This window comes from Haematobia irritans, chromosome 2, assembly GCF_050003625.1.
Source record: "Haematobia irritans isolate KBUSLIRL chromosome 2, ASM5000362v1, whole genome shotgun sequence".
NCBI lineage: Eukaryota > Metazoa > Arthropoda > Insecta > Diptera > Muscidae > Haematobia > Haematobia irritans.
Window position 1 is genome coordinate 71320448 of NC_134398.1, and position 26221 is coordinate 71346668.

A 26221-nucleotide genomic window follows, 5' to 3' on the forward strand; every position below is an offset into this window, starting at 1 on the left:
TCTCCCATGACCGTAGAGAATATTTTTAGAAATAGACAAAGGAGAATTCTGCGTAGAGAAAGAGAAGAGATAATGCTAGAAATATTTAATGGATACTTTTCCCCAAATAAACAAACGGCAATTTATACAAATGATAGAATATTTCCCATAGTACAATCGACATACTACAAATATTTCTCCCAAGCTTAAACCTTCCGCCTCATTAGGTGTACTGAGATTCTTGAAGATATAACCACCGATGAGAGGCAGGAAGAAATAATTCGTGACTATCACGAACAGTCGAATCATAGAGGAATAAATGAGACCCTTTTACACTTCAAAAGGAGATATTATTTCTTAGATATGAAAGACAAAATTACCAAAACCCCCAATAACTGTGAAAAATGCAAAACTTTAAAGTACGAAAGAAACCCCCTACAAAATTTCTAGTTCCGGAAACACATAATAATTAAAAATTTATTGCACCGATGCAGATGATAATCTAAACATTAAATTAAATTAAATTGTGAAATTCATTTTTTTTAATCACAAAGAATGATCATTAGATCATTCTTTGTCTCCATCTAATTATTGTTTATATTTGTTGCATATCAGCATAAAATGCATAGATGATGCAATTATGCATTGATAATTGAAATTCATCTTCTTTGTCTATTGTCGATGGATATTGTTTATACAGCTGCAAATTGATTTTTGCTTAATTTGTCACAAAGGACGTCCAATAGATCATCCCCTGTGACAAAGTCTTCAAGTGCCATATAAGAATTATGAATACTTTAGTTGTAAAATACTCACATCATAAACCGGACGTTAACCTCCGGATCTTATTCGAATTAAGATTTATTTTTCTTTATAAAATAAAATAAATGAAACATATTAAATGAAACTTATTTTTCTCAGCATTTTAATTCGAAAAGTCTAACTCACTACATTTACACTAACACAAATTCGTTCTATCCTTAGAATATCACCAACTTACACACAAACAATTGAGGTATATCAACACGTCAACACATCTTACCACTACACCCTCAAAAAAATCGCTTCTCTAACATATGTTCCAAACATATTTTGCAGGAAGCACATGGATACTGCCGAACCATTAATATGTTTGTTTTATGTGAACATATTATATGTTTGGAAGCATTTTGAGCCCACAAATATTATATGCTTGGAAGAATTTTCGCCAAAGAAGATTGTGCTCATTCCCTCACATAATTTTCACTTCCACGAAATTTTTTAGTTCTTGGCACCTTTTTCTGTAATACAAATAATATTGAAGAAATTATTCGGAGTACGGAGAATCGAACCGAGGACCATACAGTTTGTAAGCCAACACACTATCCACTGGGCTACGTAGCTGTTACAGTCACCAGTATACAATTATCGTTATAAGTTACATTTATATAGCATAGTTTGCAGCGCCCACGAGCCCATGCAAACATAACATTATTTAACAGAAACATACATTTGTTGGCCACGTGTAGCAGTGGTTAGCATGTCTGCCTTGCATGCAAAGAGTCGTGGGTTCAATCCCTGCTCCGACCGAATCAATTTTTTTTTTAATTTACACTTCGAAATGTGGGTTATTAAAGATTTACAGTCAGAAAAAGTGCTTGATATAAACGAAATGATCTGAGCTTTTGGATAATATATTTTTTTATTGCAAAAATAACAATTTTGTAACAAAAAACTGTTGTTGGTATAAGAGTTTGAAATTTTGGAAGGAATTATTGAACGAAAGACAAAAGAAGAAGTCGAGTATAAACATACATAAATAATTTTATAATATACACATACATTTATTTAGGCGTGAACAGGTTTTTACTAGCATTTAACACCATTTTAAATGCATTCAAAACTGATCGTGTTTTGTACTTAATTTCATTTTTACCTTTAAGGCCGGTATTAAGTTGGCATTATCGCTCTAAAATGGCCCTATTTTGCCTTTTACTTTTTTGTAATAATTCATTTTAAAGAAAATAAACCTTTTCAATTGTTTTATCTGCATAACTCGAACTTAATGCCCGCTTAACCCTTTCGACACCGAATTTTTATAGATATCGCTATAAATTTTTTTATACTCTTAATCATGTTTAAGTCATTTAGAAAGCGTCTAGCCAAAATTTCGGGTCGCCATGCCCATTTGTTTGGGCGGTAGAGAATGTTGCCTGTGGGCAACTTTGGGCAATTGTGGCTATAAATGGTTTGTTTTGTAATTATAGACGTATTAAGTTTTATTGGATTTTTTACATATTTTGTTATTGTTATAGTAAATATATACTTAGATGTGCGCGAGTTACATACCGACCACTCCACCTAATATGTATAAGTGTTGAGTAATATATTTTTGTAATTTGTATAAGTGTACAGTAATATATTTTTGTATGATATTTGATTCTTTTGTTTCACATTAATAGTTTTGTGCTGATATTAAGTGCAGCGTAAGCATAAATATTCCGCTACACTGAATGCCACGACACATTTTGGATTGCAAACAAAAGAATCCAATTTAGTCTTAAGACCAACTTGAATGTATAATAAACGTGAATAAAAAAACATCTAAAGAGTTCTTGTTTTTTTTTCGTCATTATATATAACTGGCGCAGTCGGAGTCGAGCCTAAAAAATTAAAATTAATAATAAAATAAGTTAATGGAATGTGGCGTCACTATCAACGGCAGAACTTACTACGATGAGATGGGCATATTCCGAGATCAAATTCACATCCCACCTCTACCCGACAGTCATGTTCTTGCAAACTCTACAACAGAAATTTAAAGTTTTGAAAAACTCAAAGACTTCAATACAGTAACAAATAACAAAATCGAAAACCTTGAAATAAAAACAACAACAATACACTCGGTAACAACATCTACAACCTTCATATGCGCAGTCTTAGCCACCAACATACTCATCGTAGGCATCAAGAAGCGGAATCAATACAAACCCCAAATACCAACCTTACAATCGATCGCTCCTGCCCCAACGTCTTCACCACAGAAACCACAAAAAACCTGTCCATGATCCATATTAATGTACATTATACTAACATGCTGACGATGTCAATTTAGTTAATAAGTAGAATTGCATTCAATATATTAATATTCCAAGATATCTTATCATTGCATTGTTTGCTTTTGGCCAAATACTAAAACACCCCCACTAATATGGGGGTTAGGTTAACCTAATACTAGGTTAACCTAATTAATAAGTTCAATTGCATTTGTAATATTCAATAGACTAAGGATTCTAGGAAATTTTACTAATCAATTATTCCATTGTAAGTTTAGTCTTCTTTTAATCAAATATTAAAAAATAAAATCAGTCTTGGATGACAACTCAACAAAGTTATCGTGTTTTTTTGGAGCAGAAAGTTCGGATACTTAACTCGCGTGACACGAAATTATCGTAACACGCGTGAATCAGGTGAGGCGTGAACAAAAGCAATTCTCGTGAATGTACGTGAATAGGACTAAAGAAATATGTCGTGCGTGAAAAATAAAACCGTTTCGTGAATGTGCGTGAATAAAATTTGTGCAAAATCACGCTCAAAAAAAAATCTAGATTTAATAATTAATTGAATACACTTTTAGCTTCGTGATTGTGCGTGAGTGAAATTTCACTCACGCGCACACCTCTATTCCCAAGCAAAATACGACCGCCACCCGAAGAAACAACTCATTGCTCAGACGCCCATACCTACATATTGTGGAAAAATTCTCCATGCTGAGATTTTTTCTACAGAGTCGAAGTATTTCTTGACTTGCACCGACAAATTTCCAAAATTTGCGATAGTGCAGTCAGTGAAATCCCGGACTATAATGGAAGTTAAGCCACAGCTCCTACAATTCAATATATTTTCCAGCACGAAAACTATTTATTATGATAATGATAAATTAATGATTCCCAACTCAATCAAAATAGGAAATATACCACGTATAAGAAAAGTAAAGCCTCTACAGATTAAAAATGTCACAACTCGTATTAATAAATAACAGTATATGGTATAATAAAGACATACATTCATAAATTTCGCAATGAGATCGAAAATAAAATATAAACATTAGAGAACGAAATAACTTTTCTCTGACATATTTACCAGATCAATAACGATTTAAACCTACTCAAAAACCACATAGACAACATTGCATATTTACTAGTAAATTAGGAATAATACTGACAGGACTTACTCGATGAACAAAAAATTTTAATTATAAATGACTTCGAAAAATAAACAAGAACGAAACTTGTAGTTTCCTTTGAAAAAGACCAAATCATGATCATCCTTTCCATTCTCCAATTTTCCAATATATCCTTTAAAGAAAAAAATTTTGAGCCAATATGAATGAACAAGTCGTTATTTTTGAAAGAGAACAAGACGAAGATCAAAATCAATTTAGCCCAAATTCACCCACTGTTGAATCCCAAATTCAACAATACGTAAGGTCGCATTATTTCAAATAGTTTATTTTTTTATCATCTTTATTTATATTTTTTTCATATGATGTGAAGTATCTTTAAGTTGTTGAATTCGCTTTAATTTTAACATTAACTTGAACAGTATATTTGTCTCATTTCCTCATGAATTTTTGAATATGACCTGGTGTCATTAGTTTTTAAGTTTGGTCTTTTGTTGTTAGTTACGAGTAACTCGCCAATAAAGCCAATTCTCTTGCATTTAAAAACGAAAGTTTCCTGGTTTTTTCACTGGTTGGGAAAGGCTTTCTCCCTCAAATTCATGAACTTTCAACTGGGCAGAGAAGAGTTCATCATATGGTCCTTCGAAAAAACGTCTCAAATTGGGTTTGAGACTAGATGTGTACCAGCATCTTTTTGAAATCAACAAATTTTCAAAAAGACCGAGCTTTCCATCATCGAAGCAGTGTAGAAAGAGTCTATGTGTGAATACAAAGCACATAATCAAGTGTTGAAGTCGCAAACAAAAACGAAAGAGTTTTGCATCATATCATCAAAGAGGAGAATTGGTGTTTTCATCGTAAAAACTTTCATCGAACTTGAAGCGGCATTCTGGGAACAGAGGAGTTCAGGCTGGAGGACGACAACCGATCATCAGTGCTCCAAGGGTATCCAAGGCTCGACAAGAGTAAGAGGATTAGAACAGGTATGTGTGGTGGTAGTTGGTTTCTTAAAGTGTGATCTTTGCAAGGAAACAAAAAACGAGAAGAAAGTGTTCAAGAGAAAAATCCAAAAATTGAAAGAAAGAAAATGAAAAAGTTTAAAACGGTACCGCAAATGAACAAATAAATAAGTGTTAATAACGGAAAAAAGCAAAAAACCCGTTATGAAACTTGAAGAATAAGAATACGAATAGTAGAGAAAGAAAAAGACTAAAATTGGAATTAAAATTGAAAAAGTTTTTTTTTTATCATCACCCTAATGTTAGCGGCAAAACAAATAAAAAAGATATAATTCTGTGTCATTCCATGATTTAATATCATTTATTTCGCGTTAAAGAGAACAAAATTATAAAACAGTACTCTCTTAAACTGTTCATGTGAAAATCACCTAAAATCAAAACTGACAAAAAACGCGAAAGTAGCAACATGTTTACAGAACAAAGCTCATATGTCAAATTTTAACGCCGCTTTCGGCAAAGTCAAATGAACCAAGAAGAAGAAATTAAAAGAGATCAAGTGCCGGTAAAGTTGACCGAATAATTTTATGTGTGACAAAAAGTAAATAAATATTTAATGCAAATCATAGAATACAAGTGGACTATTCAGTGAAAAATTGTTTAAAATATTTTTGCTAAAAAGAAGACACAGTCATTGTGAAAAACAATAAAATTGAGTGACATACAAGACAATTTCAAAAGGCGGACTAAAGTGCAACAACAATTGTCTACCGGCAAAGCAAGCACCATCATTGTGCAAGAACATTGTCAAAACTTAAGAAAAGCAGTTTAAATAAAAGGGATAATGGAGCGCAACGGAAGATGCCAACTATGTCATCGAAACCAAGTTCTCCCCCAATAAACCGATCAATTTTTATGACATTGCCCAAAGCTACAAACAAGATAAGTGAATCGGAAGGAAGCCATTGACGAGATCTCCGAAATGATCCCAGAGACTACTGGTGTAAGTGGTGTTGGTACTCAAACATCGAAATTGGTGCGCATGGTGCAAATTGTCTGGCGATTGCACCAGTAGTATTATTGGATTTAGAGGCAAAAGGTAAAGTGACCACGGTTACGATGCTTCTCAATCCAAATGTAAAAATATCCCATGTGCGGTTCAACGTGGTAGAAGATCTCCCTTATCGCGCTAAATGGGTTAAGAACATCCCGTATGGTGTTTTTAAAATTACGACTAAGAAGGGCACGTCTTGGTTGCAAGATCTTGCGGTGGTGGACGTATTTAAGGTGGAGATACCAGCTCCCGTAGAACGACAACTTTTACCGTTCCTCTTAGAATCCAGTGGCGTTGTTCGTGACATGTGGGCACACCCTATGCCTCATGATTTCGGGCCGATACACGGCGTGATTGGTCGTGATTTATATTGGAAGATGTTGAAGGGTAAGAGAGCCCCCTGGATAGCTACCCTAACGTTAAGGTGCAGAATACTGAGTTTGGAGTGGTTATAGAAGGATGTCTCTGTGACCCATTTGAAGGCTGCGACCCATTCTAAGGCCCGGGGAATATGTTGAATCCCAAATTCAACAATACGTAAGGTCGCATTATTTCAAATAGTTTATTTTTTTATCATCTTTATTTATATTTTTTTCATATGATGTGAAGTATCTTTAAGTTGTTGAATTCGCTTTAATTTTAACATTAACTTGAACAGTATATTTGTCTCATTTCCTCATGAATTTTTGAATATGACCTGGTGTCATTAATTTTTAAGTTTGGTCTTTTGTTGTTAGTTACGAGTAACTCGCCAATAAAGCCAGTTCTTTTGCATTTAAAAACGAAAGTGTTCTGGTTTTTTCCACTGGTTGGGAAAGGCTTTCTCCCTCAAATTCATGAACTCTCAACTGGGTAGAGAAGAGTTCATCATATGTTCGTATTCTTCAACATATTCCCCGGGCCTTAGAATGGGTCGCAGCCTTCAAATGGGTCACAGAGACATCCTTCTATAACCACCCACTTTATTTAAACTTATGTATAGCGTCCGAGCTGGTAGAGACCAGTAGGAGTATGAAAAAGTCCTTAAAAAATAACGATTCCGCGAAGTTACGACAATAAATTCCTTAGTGACAAGCAGTAAACACAATAGATGTTTGAAACGAGCATATGTCAAAAGATCACCAGAGCTTCAAAACCAGGGCAGCGAGGAAAAAGAAGAAAACCAATACCTTTCGTCATCAGAGCTCAACGAGGGAAAAAAGGGAAATTAATCATACCACCAGCTTCGCACCACAGTATCAACATGGTTATAAATGCGTGGTTGCGCCTGTAGTTACCTTTCATAATACTATACTATTGGGTAATGTATCATTTAGAAACATTGGCAACGCAGTGTTATTCTTTTGTTGCCACTCTCTTTTTCTCTCCTGCACTGTTCTTGTTTTGTTATTGCTTCATTTGAATATGTTCCACTCGCTACTCAATAGACAAGTAGAAGACAAAAAACAAAAATAAGTCACTCACATTTTAACAAACGGTCGAATGTCCACGTTCGTGGACATACTTTGCCTTGTTCTGCAAACGTAGAGAAGTGCAAAATTAGACTTTGAAAATAAATAAATCAAAACAAAATTTGAATCCGAAAAAATTTAAATTTTTGAAGTGTGCAAAAGTAAACTTCACACAAGCAGATGACATAATGGTACCTCTAACTATTAATAATAAATTTCGCTGAAAGGGGTTTTAGGAGTATTTGCTAACTCTAACGAGTCATTGTTCTTTAACACAAATGCAGTATCCACGGTCTGCACTAAGGACAACGAACCGTCTCAATCAATAATGACAAATAGAAATTCAATAGACTGTGCTTCGGTCTAAAGAACGCGTCGGCAATATTTCAGCGCTCGAGTTACGTATGTAAACCCGCATACGTATATTGAAAACAGATAAAATTGGTGAAATATTAAATGAAATTACAAAGCAAGACGGTGACCCAATACCATATCCGGTATTGGACAAACTATAATATTTCAAACAAAAGCATTTTTGCAAACATTTTCAATTTAAATTTTGTTTTCCCATGCTATATATTTTTGTTCAACATATTTTATTTTAGACAGCAAAATTGTAATAATTATTAAGGTATACAATTTAAAATAAAGAATAAATCACTCTGTTACTGGAATACAGTCGACAACTTGTCTTAAATTGTTCTTTACATTTTTTTAAACGCCAGTCTTTAGCAAAATATATAAGTCACGCTGTGACTTTGGGAGACGAAGCCATAAAGTCTTTCAATGAACTTAGGAACGCTTTAATTTCCCAAGACGTGTTACTATCTTATCCTAATTACGAGGAAAAATTCGAGCTAACTACTGCCACCTCAAACGTAACAATGGGCGCAGTCAAAAGGGAATAAATCGCTTTCATCTCAAGAACAGTACAGGCTGGTAACAGACTATAGGAAGCTTAACGCAGTCACTATAGCGGACAGATATCCAATTTCGGACCTTACTGAAGTCCTGGTGCAGTTAGGAAATAACAACTTTTTTCGGTGCTCGATCTGAAAAGCGACTTTCAGGTTGGCCTTTGGCTTAAAAAACTTCCAGTCAATTTTTCAAAGGGCATTAGAAGATATTCTGCGCGAATTCATTGGTGTATTTTGTTACGTTTACATTGAAGGTATTATTGTGTTTAGTAACTCTGAAAACGAACATATACAGCATCTAGAAAAAATCTTTCAGACACGTGAATATGCTAATATGAAAGTCCAATTGGACAAGCTTCATTATTTCCTCTGAAGGAATCACCACGAATTCAACAAAGACAGAGGCTATTTCCTAATTTCAGCCACCCACAACTTTGAAAGAGTTAAGACCTTTCTTAGGTCTGTCGAGTTATTATCGAAGATTTATTCAGGACTATGCAAAACTCGCAAAACCCCTAACATCTCCTTTAAAAGAGGAGGAGGGACGTGTGTCCAAAAATCAGTCAAAATTCATGATAAATCATTATTCCGAACGCTGTCTTCCAAAAAAATCGTCGTTTGTATCGAAAGACACAATATTGACGTACTTAAATTTCACTAAATACTTTGATTTGACCACTGACGCATCGAATTTTGCTATTGGTGCAGTTCTTTCAAAAGAAGACAATCCAATAATGTTCAAATTATGCCGCAAACGAACAAAAATGCTGCTTTAAATTCACTTATGAACTACTTATGCGGTGCAGCTATAGTGAATACTTGAATGAAAAGATAGCAATCTATCCTGGAAGAGTACAACTACGAGTTGTACTATAAACCAGGCAAAGCAAACATTGTTGCGGACGCTTTGTCACGGATTCCTAAAGTTCCTTTAAACACTTAAACTTCTAGCGTGCATAGTGATGAGAGTTCTTCACATAATCTTATATTCTCCGTCAATTTCCCAATTAACACATTCAAAAATTAAATCTTCCCAACTTACCATAGACACATATTACAGAACAAAATTTTAATTCGGACAATTTGGTAAGGATTTTTAAATCCATCCGTTATAAACCGTATCAAGACCACTGAAGACACAATGGGAAAAATGTAGGAAATTTATCCACTTCATTTTAGCAATTTAAGATTAGATTTACACAAATACAAGTCGAAGACGTCGTTAGTGAAAAAGAAGAGCAGGGCATAATTTTGCGAACGCATAACCGAAAACACAGGAATGCTCTAGAGAACAAAATGCAAATTATTGACAAATATTATTTTCCATCAATGAATAGTAAAATCTTAAAACTAATAAAAAAAAACTTTGTGGTATGTAAGAAAATAAATACGATCGCCTCCCGGCCAAGTCAAAAATTCAGGCAACTCGAATACCTAAGTTTCAGGACAAATTGGCCATTTAGACATTTTTATTATATGATAATCATCGCGTTCTTACGGCCGTAGAATAGTTTTCGAAATTTGCTTTGACTTAGGTTATTAAGTCCAAAGCGGCTGAAGATATTAGGCAACCATTAAGAGATTCTTTCTTATCCCTGAAAGCATATATTATTGACAATGAGAAATCCTTTAACTATGCCTCAATAAATCACATGGTTGAAAACGAACTTAGCATCTAAATTTATAGAATACCTCCCTATATAAGCACTTCAAATGGTCAAGTGGAACGTTTCCATTCGATATTGCAAGAAATAATGCGTTGTTTGAAATCGGAAAGGACTCATAATACATTTGAAGGATTGTTGGAAAGATCTATGAAGGAATATAATTTATCTGTACACTCCACAACAGGAATATTTTTGAAGAATTAAAATTTCATATAAACAATAATAATAATAAATCAAAATATTAATGATAGATTAAATAATGTAAGCCAAATAATTTACATGATGTGAAATGCCATAGATAACGACAAATACCTACTTAATGAAATAACTTTAACCCTACAAAATCGTGTACGAATAATAAAATATTTAGATTAGTTACCATAAATTAGCCATACAATGGGCAAAAATGGAGTAATAAAGTCATTTATTTTAAACAAAATAGAAATCAAATTGGCATTAGAAAAATTAAAAGAAGAAAATATGCCATTTGAAACAGTCGAAGAGGCAATGGAATACGCCGAAGTGTAAGTTAACGCGAAAAATTTTTTCAAGTGGCATTCCCTAGTTAACACCAAACCCTCTCATATGGCATTCCCTATTAATCCAATTAATTATATGGAATCAGTGGATGCTATTTCTTAATTTTTCTTTTACATCCCTTCTTGGTTCAAGCGGTTATTTGCATCAGGTTAATGAACTTACTGCTAACATATGTCTGCAGAACAGAGAATGAAGCGCCGCCTATATTAGCCGTCATCTGGACGCTAATTAAACAAAAATAATGATGTATATCAAATAAAATTATTAACAATTGTTGAATTTTTGCCAAAATGTTGGGCATTTCACACTCAACCAATCTGAATAAAAATTAATAATTTTGCAAAAATTTAGCTCAGAAAATATGAAGAAATTGGAGATTTGATGGTAAGATTGGTGGTACATCTAACCTCATTACCATTGGGACAATTTCAGATTGATTTTATAATGGATAATGGCTTGCCGAAGGCAAAAATGTAGTGTCGCCCACCGCCGACAAAAACTTGTCGGCTTCATTCTCTGCTGCTGAAATAACCAGTACTGATCACCCGCTTTCGGTTGAACTAATTATTAAGAATCATTACTTAGCTTTTCCAAAGCTTTTCAAAAGTGTCCCAACAACAAAATTAAAGCCCTCAAGTAATGCTCAATAAAAGTGGTCAGGCCCTTAAGTATTGCCACACTATTGAAGAAAAAGATGTAAGGCCCTTAAGCAGCGCCACAGCACCGCGTCCAAAAACTTTAATAAAGGATTCAAATCCCCTTAGGAAGCGCTAGAATCCTTAAGAACAATTATCAAAATTCCTAAAACTCCTATAGGAACAGACACGACGCTTGGAAAATTGTGTCAGAGGGAACCTTAGTAAACGATTGAAAGGGCCAAATTCCCCGACATCAAAGCGGGAAATATTTTTGAGGAAAGTGCGGAAAATAATAAATAAAAAAAATCAATCAGCAGCAAAAGAACAATATTCTAAAAACAAGAAGCCTAAAAAAGAAAGAACAATATTCTAAAAAAAGAAGCCTTAAAAAGAACAGCATTTTAAAACCAAGAAGCCTAAAAAAGATAACAAAGAGAAAATAAAAGAAGCAGCCCTGCAGAAAATTCTGCCATTTCTAGAAATGGTAACAAACATCTTAATATTTTTATGTAAGTCATATGTAAAACAATATCAGAATAATTCTTAATATTGTAAAAAAAATAAATCATACTAAAATTTTTTTGAACCATTTTCCACAAAAATTTTAATAAGATTCTTTCATTATTATTTAAAAAAGAAACCATTGTTGCATTTCGTCAAATATATTATAATGTATGAAAAGTTTTATCACCAACTGTAATCGTATTTGCTTGACCTTTGGTCTTTATAATGCCCTACATTATTCTAGCACATTCTACACTTCACAATTTTGTCATTATCTGTATCCATTTTTTGTTCATATGTAATATGCCAAAATCTGCTACCTAGACAAAAATGTATTTATAATTTAGTAATTATAAGATATAAAAGGCCAATAAAGATTGATTTTATCGTCAGTGATCAACGCAACAATTTGACTTTGACTATAGGTAACATTCTAGAGAGAAACACGCAATTGAGTACGATTTCAACTCCGGCGTTCTAGTTGGAGAGATTTGGATCCTGACAACACATAAGGATAACGCATAATCACATTTAGACTCCTGACAACACATAAGGACAACGCATAGTAACATTTAGACTCGTTAGATTTTCGTGACATTCACCAACAGCCTATATCTGACTTTCAGAAAATGTGGTACCTGAAAGCTAACCTATCAGGAGAAGCTGAGAGGCTTGTCAGTCATATATCAACAGCGGAGGGGAACTATGCCACGGCGTGGGAAATGTTGCAAGAGCGGTACAATAACAAGCGGATTCTAGTAGCTACCCTGGTGGACAAACTTTTGAATCAGAGATGACTGAGATGCTCGTCAGTCATCTATAAACAGCGGAGGGGAACTTTGCCACGGCGTGGAAAGGGCGGTACAACAACAAGCGGCTACCCTGGTGGACAAACTTTTGAAGCAATTATTATAAAACATAGCTCATCACCTTATAATTCTCCTGGATAGTCCCTAAAAAAGAAGATAAAATGGGAAATAAAGAATGGAAAATAGTCATAGACTATCGAAAATCAAACGCAATCACTGAAGACGATAAATGCCCGATTTCAATAATAGATGACATTTTAGACAAGTTAGGTCGAGCTAATTACTGTTCAACTCTAGACCTTACAAAAGGATTTTACCAAATTGAAGTAATAAAAGAGGACAGAGAAAAACTCTATTCTCCACTTCTAACGGACATTTTGGATTTATTTGGATTAAAAAATGCCCCTGCAACTTTTCAACGTATGATGAATAATGCCCTTAGAGTGTTACGGATCGCCACTATGCTACACGCTTGCAAAACGTTGCACCGTAACTGGGCGTAGGGCGACATTGATTAGATCGCACATGTCATATGGCAAAGTACAATTCATTTGATCGGAAAGAGTATATCCATCGAGGCCGACTTGGACATTTTCAATAGTGTCCAACGACATTACCTCAACGAAATATTGACTTGTGAAAGTGTGAATTGAATAGTGGACATTAACATAAACATGACTCCATAGTGAAACGTGAATATATGGACATGGAATGAAAGTAGCCATAGTGACTTTTTTCATTTGGAAAAATAAGGCATACTTTGATTAGTGAATAGTGACACTGAAACAAAAAGTAAAGACTTAAGACATTACTGTTCGTGTCCAAATGAATTTGATGGGATAAATATGAACAATTCAAACAAACCATCCTACAATGTGCATATGAAAATATAACATTGTTGTGTACGAAAACTTTTAAAACACAAATAACCTAAAATACATTATATAGTGCAAATGCGAATGCAAAGACATTCAACCTCATATTTGAGGTTATGTAATGAATAACATTTCACATCAGTCCATCGTGGTAGTTTTAACCAATATGAACAAGACATTTTGAGGTTATGTTACCGTGACAACAACAGCGACATCATCACATTATCAAGTTCTCCTGACATCTTCATCCTCAATACACATTCACTTCACATCACTCACACCAACAACTGGACCTTCAATCAAACCTATATTAATATTCGGACATCCGATGATGTACAATTGATTATTATTATTATTATTATTATTATTATTTCCTTTTTATTTTAAACTAAAAATTTGAAACAAAACACCCAAAACATTTAGAATGACCTACAATTAACATTGTAAATTTTTCATATAGTCACATATCTATGTATATTATGAAATAACACATATATTTGTTTCATATATTTTTATACCTATATATATTTAAATTTATTTTGTGAAGTTACAAATTTAAAAATGAATTCAAATTGAATTCAAATCAATATTCTGTTACACAGAGAAATTTTCCCCACGCTAAACAACTTTTGAAAACACTTTGACCCTCCTATAAAATCGAGCTCGACATTTTAGGTAGGATTGTCTCATTCTAAATTTAGTTGAAGTACACATGTATTTTTAAACATGTAGTGGGCTAGATTTCCTGACATTTGCACATATTTGAATTTTTCCTAAACCATGAAATTTTGAATTCTCAAGAAAATTTTAGAGTAATATTTTTTTCCTTTATTCATAAGTTACTACATTTGGTTTTCTTTAATTTCCAAAAATGAAAATCTTCTAAAATAACTTTTGTAAGACGTTTTTGTAATTTATACATAGGGTTATGACTGTAGACCTAAATATTTTTCCATGTTAATTTTAAGGCAAAGATTTTCCATTAAATGAAATTTTCGGATTTTGTGAATTTAAAAACATGAATCACTAGACTTTTTATTTTGAGGGATGTTAAATAACAAAACTCTTTAAAGACAGAAAAGGGTCACATAAGGGACATTGCCAATTCATAGGTACAAGCAATGTCTTAGGCGACAGGGCGGGGCAAATATACCTTGATATGACATAACATCTAGTCATACCCCAAGCCATTAAGGTAAGATATTGCAATGACTCAGAAACTAGAAAATATCTTTAAACATCGACATGGAAATCTGTCTTCTTCTTCCCAATGATTTTTTTTAATGAACTTTTGGTTTCCGTGGCATGGAAGGTTTATTTAAATATGTTCACGCGCTGATGAATACCGGGTCAAGAACTTACCAACCTGATAGAGCTAGCCAGGGACTTTTCCATCGATCCATGCCAGATTGACTTTGTAGTTTTCAAGAATTGATTTCGACCTATTATTTCAAGTTTGAGTTTTGCTCAGCGAATAGCCGGCGCGTAACAAGAGAACGCATCAATAAAATATGTGTAGTGGACGACATATTCTCTACATCTTTACAAGAACTCATAAATAATCTAGGAAAAAATTTAGAAACCTTAAAAGAATAAATTAACTTCTTTTAAGGTTTATAAAATGTTCACTAAACAAATCCGATGTTCTAAAAACGGAAACCGAATTTTTAGGATAATTTTTGTTACTAAAAAGGGTGTTAAACCCAATCCAAATAAAGTGAACTGCATAAGAGAATTTCCCATACCAAAACTGTTAAACAGATACCAAGTTTTCTAGGATTAACAGGATATTATAGAAAATTTATTCCGAGTTCCGCGAAAATAGCAAAACCATTGACAATTGTGACATTAAGGAAGAAAATTCGAATTGAAAACTAATCATAAACGAATTGAAAACTAATCATAAAGTTAAATGAATATGAATTCGATTAAATTAAATAAGTTGATGTATTTACCCAAAAGGAAGAATTTAAATGTGAAATATGTAATAAAATTTATCCAAATAAACTATAGTCACAATAATAAGTGAAACAAGAAAACGGACAAATAATGTTAATAAATATAATAAAAGAGAGATCATCTTCACCTGTACCAACAGTACAGAATGCGAACGATAATGATCATAATTTTTCAAAATATAGGAAAACCCTATTCAATATTACAGAAATCAAATAATATTTAATAAAGATAACAAAAACGAAACGAGAAATGAAAGGATATTCGACAAAGATAGAACAACGTATATTTATGAAACGTTTAATGATGAATTGGTAACACGAATAATAAATAATGCAATGGAATGTAATCTTTCCGCATTATACTATATGGATAAAGCAACGTTATTAAAACTTCAATCAAAATATCAAACAAGGAAAGAAAATCCGTTAAATACAAAGCAATTCGAAATTATTATAACTACAATCATGCTAGAGGATGTTAATTATGAAGAACTAATGGAAATTATTAACAAGCATCACAAGTTTGAAAATAATCACCCTGGGACCGGTTTGGAATTAAAAAAAAATATATTAAATATGAAAAAAGAAATTACGAAAATTATCAATAATTGTCTTATACGTAACTTTAAAATAGAAAGAAATCCTATTAATTACCTTTCGAAAAACTGAAACACCAAGTGGACCCTATATACATTGCCAGATAGACATAGGGTAAATAGTTTAATATTTCATCTTACAATGATCGAATTGAGGGGATAAGTCGGTTGCCCGACAGCGTCAAGGAACTGCGGACATTTGACGGCAGTCCTACCTAATACGTCTCACCGATTTATACCGTTGAATCCATTCTCAAAGATTTATAGGGCAATTATCAAAAGCATCCACCAAAAGGTTATTGGTGCTGCAGACACTGCTGTTGTTGAGAACATCAGCTCAATCAATTGTCGCAAGGCTCATCACCTATAGGGGAATTTTATTCCACAGTAAATCATCAACTGTCGCTGATAGGGAAAAGGGTGGCAACACTAAACACAGACAGACGTATTATTTATTCGCGGAAAATAAAAAAATAAAAATTCCTATAATATTTGGAGATTTTAATATTACCAACTGTCCCAGGCATTTCTACTGCAGAAGCTGCAAAGAATACGCCTGGACGATTTCATTGAGATATGGAATGTGACGCGGCAGGGGAAGAAATTCCCACAGCAAACCAACATCAACAAGTATGCCCTGCAGGCAACAACAAATATGACCAATTGAATGCCCAAGTACATGAACGTAAGAGACAAAGATTAGAAAATGCATCTACCCCAGACATCGTAATTCCTGACTTATCAGAAAAGTTAAAAAGATATAAACCAACGGACCAGAACAGATTTGGCATTTTAGAGGTGTTAGCCGACGTTAATATTAAAAGCGCCAGCACCAGCTCTCAACCTCCACCAAAAAGAAAAGACAATAAGAATGATGATAATAAAAACTTAGGAAAACCAAAATGGTGCCCACCCATCTTTATTTATAATGTCGACATTAAAACACTGGTCGATACTTTACGCAACACAATACCTACTTTTTCGTTTAAAGTTAAAAATATAAATAAAAATAAAAGTAAACTTTACTTTGCAGACATAGCTGTCCACTCTTCAATGATGGCAATATTAAGAGAAAAAAGTATCCATTCATATTCATTCACCCCAAAGGAGATGAAACAAACTGCATTGGTGTTGAGAGGACTCACTCCAAATACTGAGATTGAAAGTATTAAATCTGAATTAGACACCCTAGTTCCTGACACAGTGGCAAATATTGTCAAATTTACAACAGCAAATTCTATAAAGAATAAAATTGACACCGGTCTTTTTCTTGTTTCACTTCTTCCAGGGAAAAATATAAGTGATGTTTCTAAAGTCACCGGCTTACAAAATCAAATTATTGAATGGGAAAAACCTAAGAAAAAAGGAACTGAAATTCAATGTCGCAGATGTCAAAGATGGGGTCACATTTCACGTAACTGCAATTCTGGTTACAGATGCGTAAAATGCGACCAAAATCATAACCCTGGCGAATGTCAACGAAAACGAGAGGACAATATGGAACCGTATTGTAATAATTGCGAAGAAGCTGGACACCCAGCTAACTGGCGTGGATGTCCAACGTACAAAAAATACGCCGCAGCTAGAAGGCAAAGAATTGCCAAGGCGGCGGAAGAACGCACCATTGCCAAAAATAATGTACAAAAGGTTATACGTTCATCCAATGTCATCCCTGATCTAAGTTTTGCTGATCTATTCCAATCACGCTCAGTGCAACACAGCGTAGCAATACCAAAACCGCCATCAATCATCGAACAATTCATGAAATTGAGTTCCTTTTTTCTCGAACCAGAAGAACTGTCAATCGAGCAAGAGGTGAATATATTCCTCTCTGAATATACAAAAATGCCAAAAACTGAAGCGAAAACTGAATTCCTTCGTATCCTAAATAAAATAAAATCTAAATATGGACCATAGATCTATAAATTTATTAACATTCAACGTACGGTCACTGGTTGATACTAGTAGACAAATAGATCTTAAAAATACGCTGTATCACAACAAAATAGATTTTGGATTTATTCAGGAATGCCATCTGAAACGAAAAAGGGTAAAAATAGAAGGATACAATTTTATATATGACAACTCACCAATAGGTGTCGCTGTTGTCATAAAAAATACAATCCACTATGATAGAGTCTTTTTAAACGACGTGGGAATTAAAACTTCATTAGTTAAAATTGAATTCTTTTTTAACAACATCCGAAAAAGATTCTTGGTTGGCTCAGTGTATATACCATGCAATCATCCAGTACAAATGTTACAATCCGACATGGAAAAATTACTGCAATTATGCACAAGTTTTGATGCCTTCATTCTCGGAGGAGATCTCAACTCAAAAAATCCACACTGGGGTGATACCCTCGAGAATGCAAATGGAAAATTTCTTCTCAATTGGCTGGAAAATCATTCATTGGAAATTGTCAGACTTTGTGATTCTTCGCCATCATATCCTAATGGTCCCTCATATCTTGACCATTTCTTAATCAGCTCACATCTAATAAATATAAATTCATCAAACTATCTGATATCAACTTTACCATCCTTTTCAGATCATTTTCCAATAAAACTTGCATTAAAACTGGAACACGCTGGCCTTCTTTTAAGAACTCCAGCTACAATTACATCATACAAAAGTACCAATTGGGACAATTTCCGCGGTGACATGAATTCAGCTTCAAGCCATCTGCTACCTCAGCATAATAACAACCTGGAAAACATTGAAATTGACTCTTTAATAGACGAGTTCAACAAAAGTTTTCAAAGAATACATGATGCTCACTCTCAACAAATACAAATTAACAACAATCGTGTCTGTTCTGGTACACACATGTACAATTTTCGTATGGTGTCACACTTAAAAGGTGTTCTGGCCAACACTATACACCGTCATAGACCTGAAAAATGTACACGAACATTTCTTTTGTGTAGGCTTAGTGTACAGCCATCGTATGCAAAGTTAGAAGTTTTTATAACTAATAAATAACAGAATCTGAATCTTTAATATGTTTTTTATAAATATTTGCAAATTTTATTGAGAAAGTCACTTATATATGGCAGAAACCACGATTTTAAAAATCCATCTAAAATTTGAACCGAAATTTCCTCTGATTGGTGTATAAATTTTGGGGTTGTTTTAATCAGCTGATTTTCAGTGTGTTCGAAAGTATAATGTTGCCACAATTTTTAAAAGTTAAAAAAAAAGTTTTAAGCAAAATTATCTTTGATTTTTGTGAATACTAGCCGCTTTCCTAAACAAATCAAAGGTCTTTTTGAAAATATAAGGTAATTAAATTATAACTTTTACAAAATCAATGGGCTAAGAAAAGTGAATTTTACCAAATTTATTGCATGAAAAATATGGCATCTTCAATTCTGCAAAGTGTTCTTGGTGCACAAATCACTGAACAATTAAAAAAAACTAACGCCGCCAATATCTTTCTGCACATGGAGGCCGCCACGATAGAAAATTTGTTTGAAATATTATTGTAAATATTTAAGCTATACAAATGAGAAAAAACCTTAACAGAATAGGTAATTATGCTCACTATAATTAAATTTCCTTTAATGTATGGATGTTAAAAACTGTTTGACCAAAACCAAAATAAAAACTTCTCCGCCGTCAAAAACAAAAAAGAGAACGACCCGGCGATCGTTTGTTCATGAGTAACATTGGGGAGGGATAGAAAAAAAACAAATCAAAACAGATTTGAAGCATCACGCAATTGTCGCCTTCTTATTTGTTCTTGATAAATTGCTCTTGTCCTTACATTATTCACTGCTAACAAAAATCCGGCAGGCATTTTATGGCTTTGAATTACGCACTTACTTTTAATTTTTTATGTTTATACCGGCAAAATATGTTTTGTTTATAATTTCTGTCTGCAAATAATATGGCTTGCAGAAAAAATCAGCTGTCACATTTTTCGATTAGAAGTCCGAAAAAAGTGTTCACACGTGTGACTCAGAACAACTAACTTTGTGTGTGGTGTGTAGAAAGTGTATAGTGTGGTGCACAATGCGGTGTGAGCCAGAACAGGCATGAATAAGTTCCCCCTGTCAGAAAGGACGAAAAAGCTATTTAAAGTGAAACACATCTGGCAGAAGCAATTGAAAAACATCTTCCATCGTACTGGGAATAGAAGAAGTAGTGAGTACATTATTATCTCTAAGCAAATACAGCTATTAAAAATTATCATAAAAGAATCGGTCAATATTGAGCAGGCTGAAAAGTTTAAACAAAAACTGCAAAATATAAAGCCTGGTCCGTACGCCTTCAAAGAAATTTATCAGATAACGGGGAAAACAAAATCACCATTTTGTAATCAAATAACAATTAATAACGATGTCTCCACTATTCCCTATGATATAGCGAATCACTTCCAGCAATATTACTCTACAGTCTTTCGACGTACAATCCCTCTCAATCCCGTACCGGACCTCGACACAAAAGTACCCGCATATATCGGGCATACAACACCTCATATATATACATTCAATGAAGGCTTCAACGCATCTCAGAACTCTGATAATTTTCATTTTACTAATACTAGGCAGATCGAATCTATTATCCAGCGCATAAACAATAAAAAATCAAGTGGCATTGATAGGATTTCCAATTTCATTATCAAAAAATTCCCCTCTAGTACGATAAACCTACTTACCAGTGTATTTAACCACTGCATTAATAATGGATACTTTCCTTCAGCCTGGAAGGTGGCAAAGATATTGCCCATCAAGAAAAAGGCCACTAGTTCTGAGCCGGCAGACTTTCGTCCAATTTCTCTTCTTTCCAACATAGGAAAACTTTTTGAACATATCCTAAAAGAAAAAATTGAAAATGAGTTCATATTCGACCCCATATCAATTTTCCAATTTGGGTTCAAAAAAAATCATTCCACTCAACATGCACTTTTCAAATTACACAACGATATAACCTCAAATCTCAGGAACCAAAACTGTACTGTCGCCATCGCCCTTGACATCCAAAAGGCATTTGATTCTGTTTGTCATATGGGAATTTTGTATAAGCTAGTCGAACTGGAAACTGACCCATATATAATAAAAATACTCTCCAGCTATTTCACCAACAGAAAATTTACAGTTGATATCCAAGGGACTTCTTCAATTTATGGCGACGTCAACAGTGGGGTGCCGCAAGGTAGCGTTCTGGCTCCTTACCTATTCAATATTTTCTTAAATGACTTTCCACATATCCATGCTGGCTCCCAAGCAATACTATACGCGGACGACTGTCTAATTTACGCCCATAGCATATCTCCGGCGGATGCACTTAGCAAAGCAACCAGACACCTCAACATCATAACTGATTATTACCTTAAATGGGGTATAACAATAAACGCTTCAAAATCCGAAGCAATATGCATAAGAAACGCATCTGGTAAATGCCCCAGGTTTGTAGTCCCTGAGAGCAAAACACTCAAACTTACACTAAATGACATCGAAATTCCATTCGAGACGGAAATAAAATATCTTGGAGTAACATTTGACAACTTGCTAAAGTTCAACACACATGCACGAGAAACTCTGAGAAAGACAAAACGTGTACTTGGGTCATTCTCTTACATTCTGGGAAACAAGTACTTACCACAAAAGACAAAACTTCTACTTTACAAAGTTGCCATACGACCAATGTTGATATACGGATTTCCAATCTGGTTCACTATCTCCCCGACAGTAGCCAACGAATTGGAGATACTGGAAAGGAAAATCTTGAGGAAATGCGTCAATAAACATTATCAAAGCCGCGAAAAAAAATTCTCCAATTCCCATATTTACGAAACATCAGGGATTCAACCACTATGCAGATACGCTTTCAGCATCCAGCGAAAATTTATTGAGAGACTAGAGACACACGAAAATGAATTGCTGAGCACAATATATAATATAGAAAAATACTCTAATTGGTCTGATTTTAAATATCTTTCACCCGTTGCCATCATCAATGAAATCTCTGACAATGAATCAGCCAGTCATACTTTGCCGCAATTCTACCAGAAAATAACACCTGCGACACACAGGGGATAATTAATAATTATATACATTTTCTTCTTTTAATCTAGTCATAGAAACTATTTTCATGAACATCAAAACACAAAGTACCTGTATTATGCTCCTGCATATTCGATTAAACTGTGATATTAAGGTTAAACTATTATTATGTATTTTCTACATGTAACCGTATTAGTATTCGTCGCTAACAAAAATTGTTATTTCGTTTTAAGTGTTTTATAGTTGTAGATTCTAATTATTTATTATAATAACGCAGACATCCACGCTCTGTAAGAAACAGTAAAGGTCAAGAGCAAGCCTTATTTTCATTCATATAATGTGCAATATACGCACAATCGAAATATTTTCTATTAAGCAAGATGCTATTTTACATTATAAATCGTGTATTAGAACAAGACAGATATAGTTCTAAGTTTACCATAACTTATCGATAAGTACACATCAACTTTGTAATCGAAATGAATAAGTCTCAATAAAAATATACTTACTTACTTACTTACTGTCGCTGATAGTTAATAAATTGAAGACTGAGTCATACAGTGAGGAAACGGTTACGGCTCTTGTCGAGACATATCACAATAGATCGTTGGACATTTTTATACATGGTCTGAAAACGGATGATTATCATCCAGAAACCAAAGACTCTTCCCGAGGCCTACTCCCCCTGTCTTGAACATCAAACCCTGGCCATGCGAAACAACATTTTACATGCAAAGGAGACAAGAGTTAGGACAGATTCGACGGACATAGTAAACCGTCCACCACCTACTAAACCATGGTGACAGAATCCTCACACAAGAAATTTTAATTACAATTCACCTAATGTTTCATATTCAAACCCGCCATTACCTCCACGGTATCCAGCTATACAATCGAGACAGGTTAATTATATGAATAATCCAAAATTTCTATGAAAAAAGGTGCTTCGGAACTGAATGCTATTAGCAAAAACAGCCTCGTTTCTACAACAATTGAGACCCCTAAAGATATTGATTATCTATGTATACTAAGCATATTTAATAAAAGTAAAACATAAAGTTGTACACTCAAAGAATTCAAAAATACAAAAATAAAAGAAATAAAAGAAGTAATTATTATACTTAAAAATTTCTTTGATAATTTTACAAATGGTTGTAACTTTAGAGAGAAGATCAACAAAAGTTATAATTTTATGACAAAATTCGAGAATTTCCAGATCAATGTCGGCTACTTAACATTTACAAATGAAAAACTGATTTAAAAGAAAAAAATTATTCAGACTATTTTGAAAGAAATAAAAGCAAATACGACATTCCCTGAAATTAATTTAGAAGACCAATTAAATATGAAAATGGTTTAAAAGAAACTCAAAAAGCATACAAAATTTTCAATATAGGTACAAATAGCACTAAGCTAAATTATAGAATTATATAAAACACATAATAATCATTTTTAGCATAAGCAAAATTATTGAACTTTATGAAACGCGTAGTAATTATTTTTAGCATAAGTTAAGTTATAGAATTGTATTAAGAAAATCATTCAGCTAGAAAACTCACTTTGAACAATAAAAACTTATTTAGCAACAGAAGCTACAAAACAAAAGGCGTTTGTGTTTGTTTTATTCAAGTAGCAGGATCTGCAAATAAACCAAAAGGTGTTTGTGCCTTCTTTTATATACTCATATATATACAATTAAAAATATAATTTTTAAAATCGTGACTGACCACCGACCGTTAACGTGGATCATGAATCTAAAGGTCCCGAATTTCAAACTAGGGACAAAATTGACGGATAGATAAAAAGAAGAAATAGTAAAAGAAGACAGGAATACCACCGTTGTTACCGAAAGTGGGAGAATGGTACACAAAAGGTACATCAAAAAATTACTATACGACATTTTTTTACGGGTTCTTAATTGGCTTAGGCCAGTGTGTGGGGAGTCCCGCGTCTTGGACTATTCCAATTCCAAGATGGTTGCTATTGATGTCGGACTAGCCCAAATACAAACGGGCACTTTCAAACTGGTTCATGTTTTTGACCTAAGAATATATGATGAAGTGATTAAGCGACTTGAAGTAGTTATTGGCAAAAATATAGAAACCTATCACCATCTTCTTCCCTTCCTAAACCACCACCTTTCCCAAATAAAATACTGCATACTACACCTAAAACCCAAACGGAACGACAGACCACCATGACTTCAGCATAGTACAGGATATAGACATTAACATACTAAGAAATAACAATAATCTGGTTATCATAAATCAATTATCCATACAGATACTGAAGGAAATCACTAACATTACTAATAACATTTTAAAATACTCAAAACATGAAGAAATTTCTTCAATTGCAAAATAAATGAATTAAAATATAAGCTTGGAATTATTAAGGATGAAAGAATGGACAAAATCTGGTATAAATTCATTCATATTTTCAAAATTAGAAATTAGAACATTACATCGAAAGCATCTCTGAATTTTTAAAATGTGTCACAATTAAAATTGCATCAAATCACGAAAGTCTAATTTACATAAACAGTATTCCTACAAAAAATAATGAAACCTGTAAACACACATTGTTAAAACCGATAAAATTTGGAAACCACGTTTATAAGTTAAGATTTAAAGATGTGTAAAATTGATGTGTAAAAATGAAAGATTTGGCATAATAAAAAACTGTATGAAATATGATAGTCTTAAGATTTGCAATTTTGACTGCATCGCCCAACTGTTAAGAAGCGGACCATCATAATCGGTGGAAAATATTGAGGATGGGCTGCTGTTCCTGAACAAATTCAGGGGTCTAATTGCCGCTTAAGATATCAAATACATTATCGTATACAAAATAATTACAACACGAGTAGATTGTTCAGATGATGACATTCGATCGTAATTTGTTATGAAATAATCGATTTTATTAGATGATTGATTAGTGATATTTTGTAACATTTCACATTTGCCATCCCTAATAACGAATGTAAACAATTGTTTTGTTTGCTATCAAATTTCAATAAAAATGGACATGGAATTTATATTTTTTGGTTCATCATCTGATTCAGAAGATGACGAACGCCATAAATATCATTAGGAAAAATATTGGTGACAAGAGTAATCCACTATCGTTGCCGGAGTATGTAAGTATGCACGTGTTCAGTGTGTAAAGGTGTTGTTATTTGATGTAATTATATTTAAGGTTTAAACAAAGATTCCGACTTACGAAGGAAGTCTTTAAGCATATGTTATCGCAATTACAATTCTCCGGACATATGCCAACTGCAGTTCCACATATTTTGCAACTAGCGGCAACACTTTCGCTTCTATCCAATGGAAGTTTCTAATACTGGGTCGGGAATGATTTTTCGATTGGTCTAAATCAAAGTGCTTTGTGCAAAATATCACATCGGATACTAAGGGAAATGGAGACAAAGCTTTGTTTAAGCAATATTTGATGTGGAAAGATTTTCGACATGCCGAGAAGCATTTGTGACAAAATATAAAATTCCGGGAGGTATGTATATGTGAGTAAATTGTGTAAATTGCTGTGATTCAAACATATTGCTTTTTTAGTGATGAGCTGTGTAGATGGAACACACATTGGAATGCCAAAGCCGTGTAGCAACGAGCATATGTTTTTCAATATATGCGGATTCCATAGTCTAAATGCCATGATAGTAAGTATTTAGATTGAAAAATACATACTAAAGAATTAATCAAAATTAAAATAGATTTTTACTTAAACAGATCTGCGACCGTGAATACAAAACTTTAGCCATCAATTGTATGTATGGTGGAGCTGCACACTAGAGGTGTGTGCGTGAGTAATGGTTTATTCACGCTCACGCACGAAAATGTCGTGACTCACGAAAAATATCGAGACTCAGGAAAAATGTCGCGACTCACGAATAATTTTTTGAGTAATTTACCTTAGCGACGCGTCTGAAAATATGAGCATTATTAAAATAGAGAGCGTTATTACACTCTTAATATCCCAGGTGTCACTAAAATTGTAAATGAATTTAACCCTTAAGCTTTTTATGTTGGTGAGCGGGATTATTATCGTGAGCGTAATTTATTGCTCACGCACACTCACGCCGTTGC

General features: G+C 33.7%; 2 protein-coding genes across 4 annotated transcripts in view; one reads left to right on the top strand and one right to left on the bottom strand.

The window, feature by feature from the left end:
- Tsp26A (Tetraspanin 26A) overlaps nucleotides 1–26221 on the bottom strand; it is a 90889-nt gene that overhangs the window by 38022 nt on the left and 26646 nt on the right. The window lies entirely within an intron of this gene.
- Nucleotides 16546–19110, top strand: LOC142225479 (uncharacterized). The gene is made up of 2 exons (XM_075295250.1): nucleotides 16546–16791; nucleotides 17140–19110. Exons 1-2 carry the CDS (start codon nucleotides 16683–16685, stop codon nucleotides 18021–18023), a joined length of 993 nt encoding a protein of 330 aa, XP_075151365.1. The 5' UTR covers nucleotides 16546–16682; the 3' UTR covers nucleotides 18024–19110.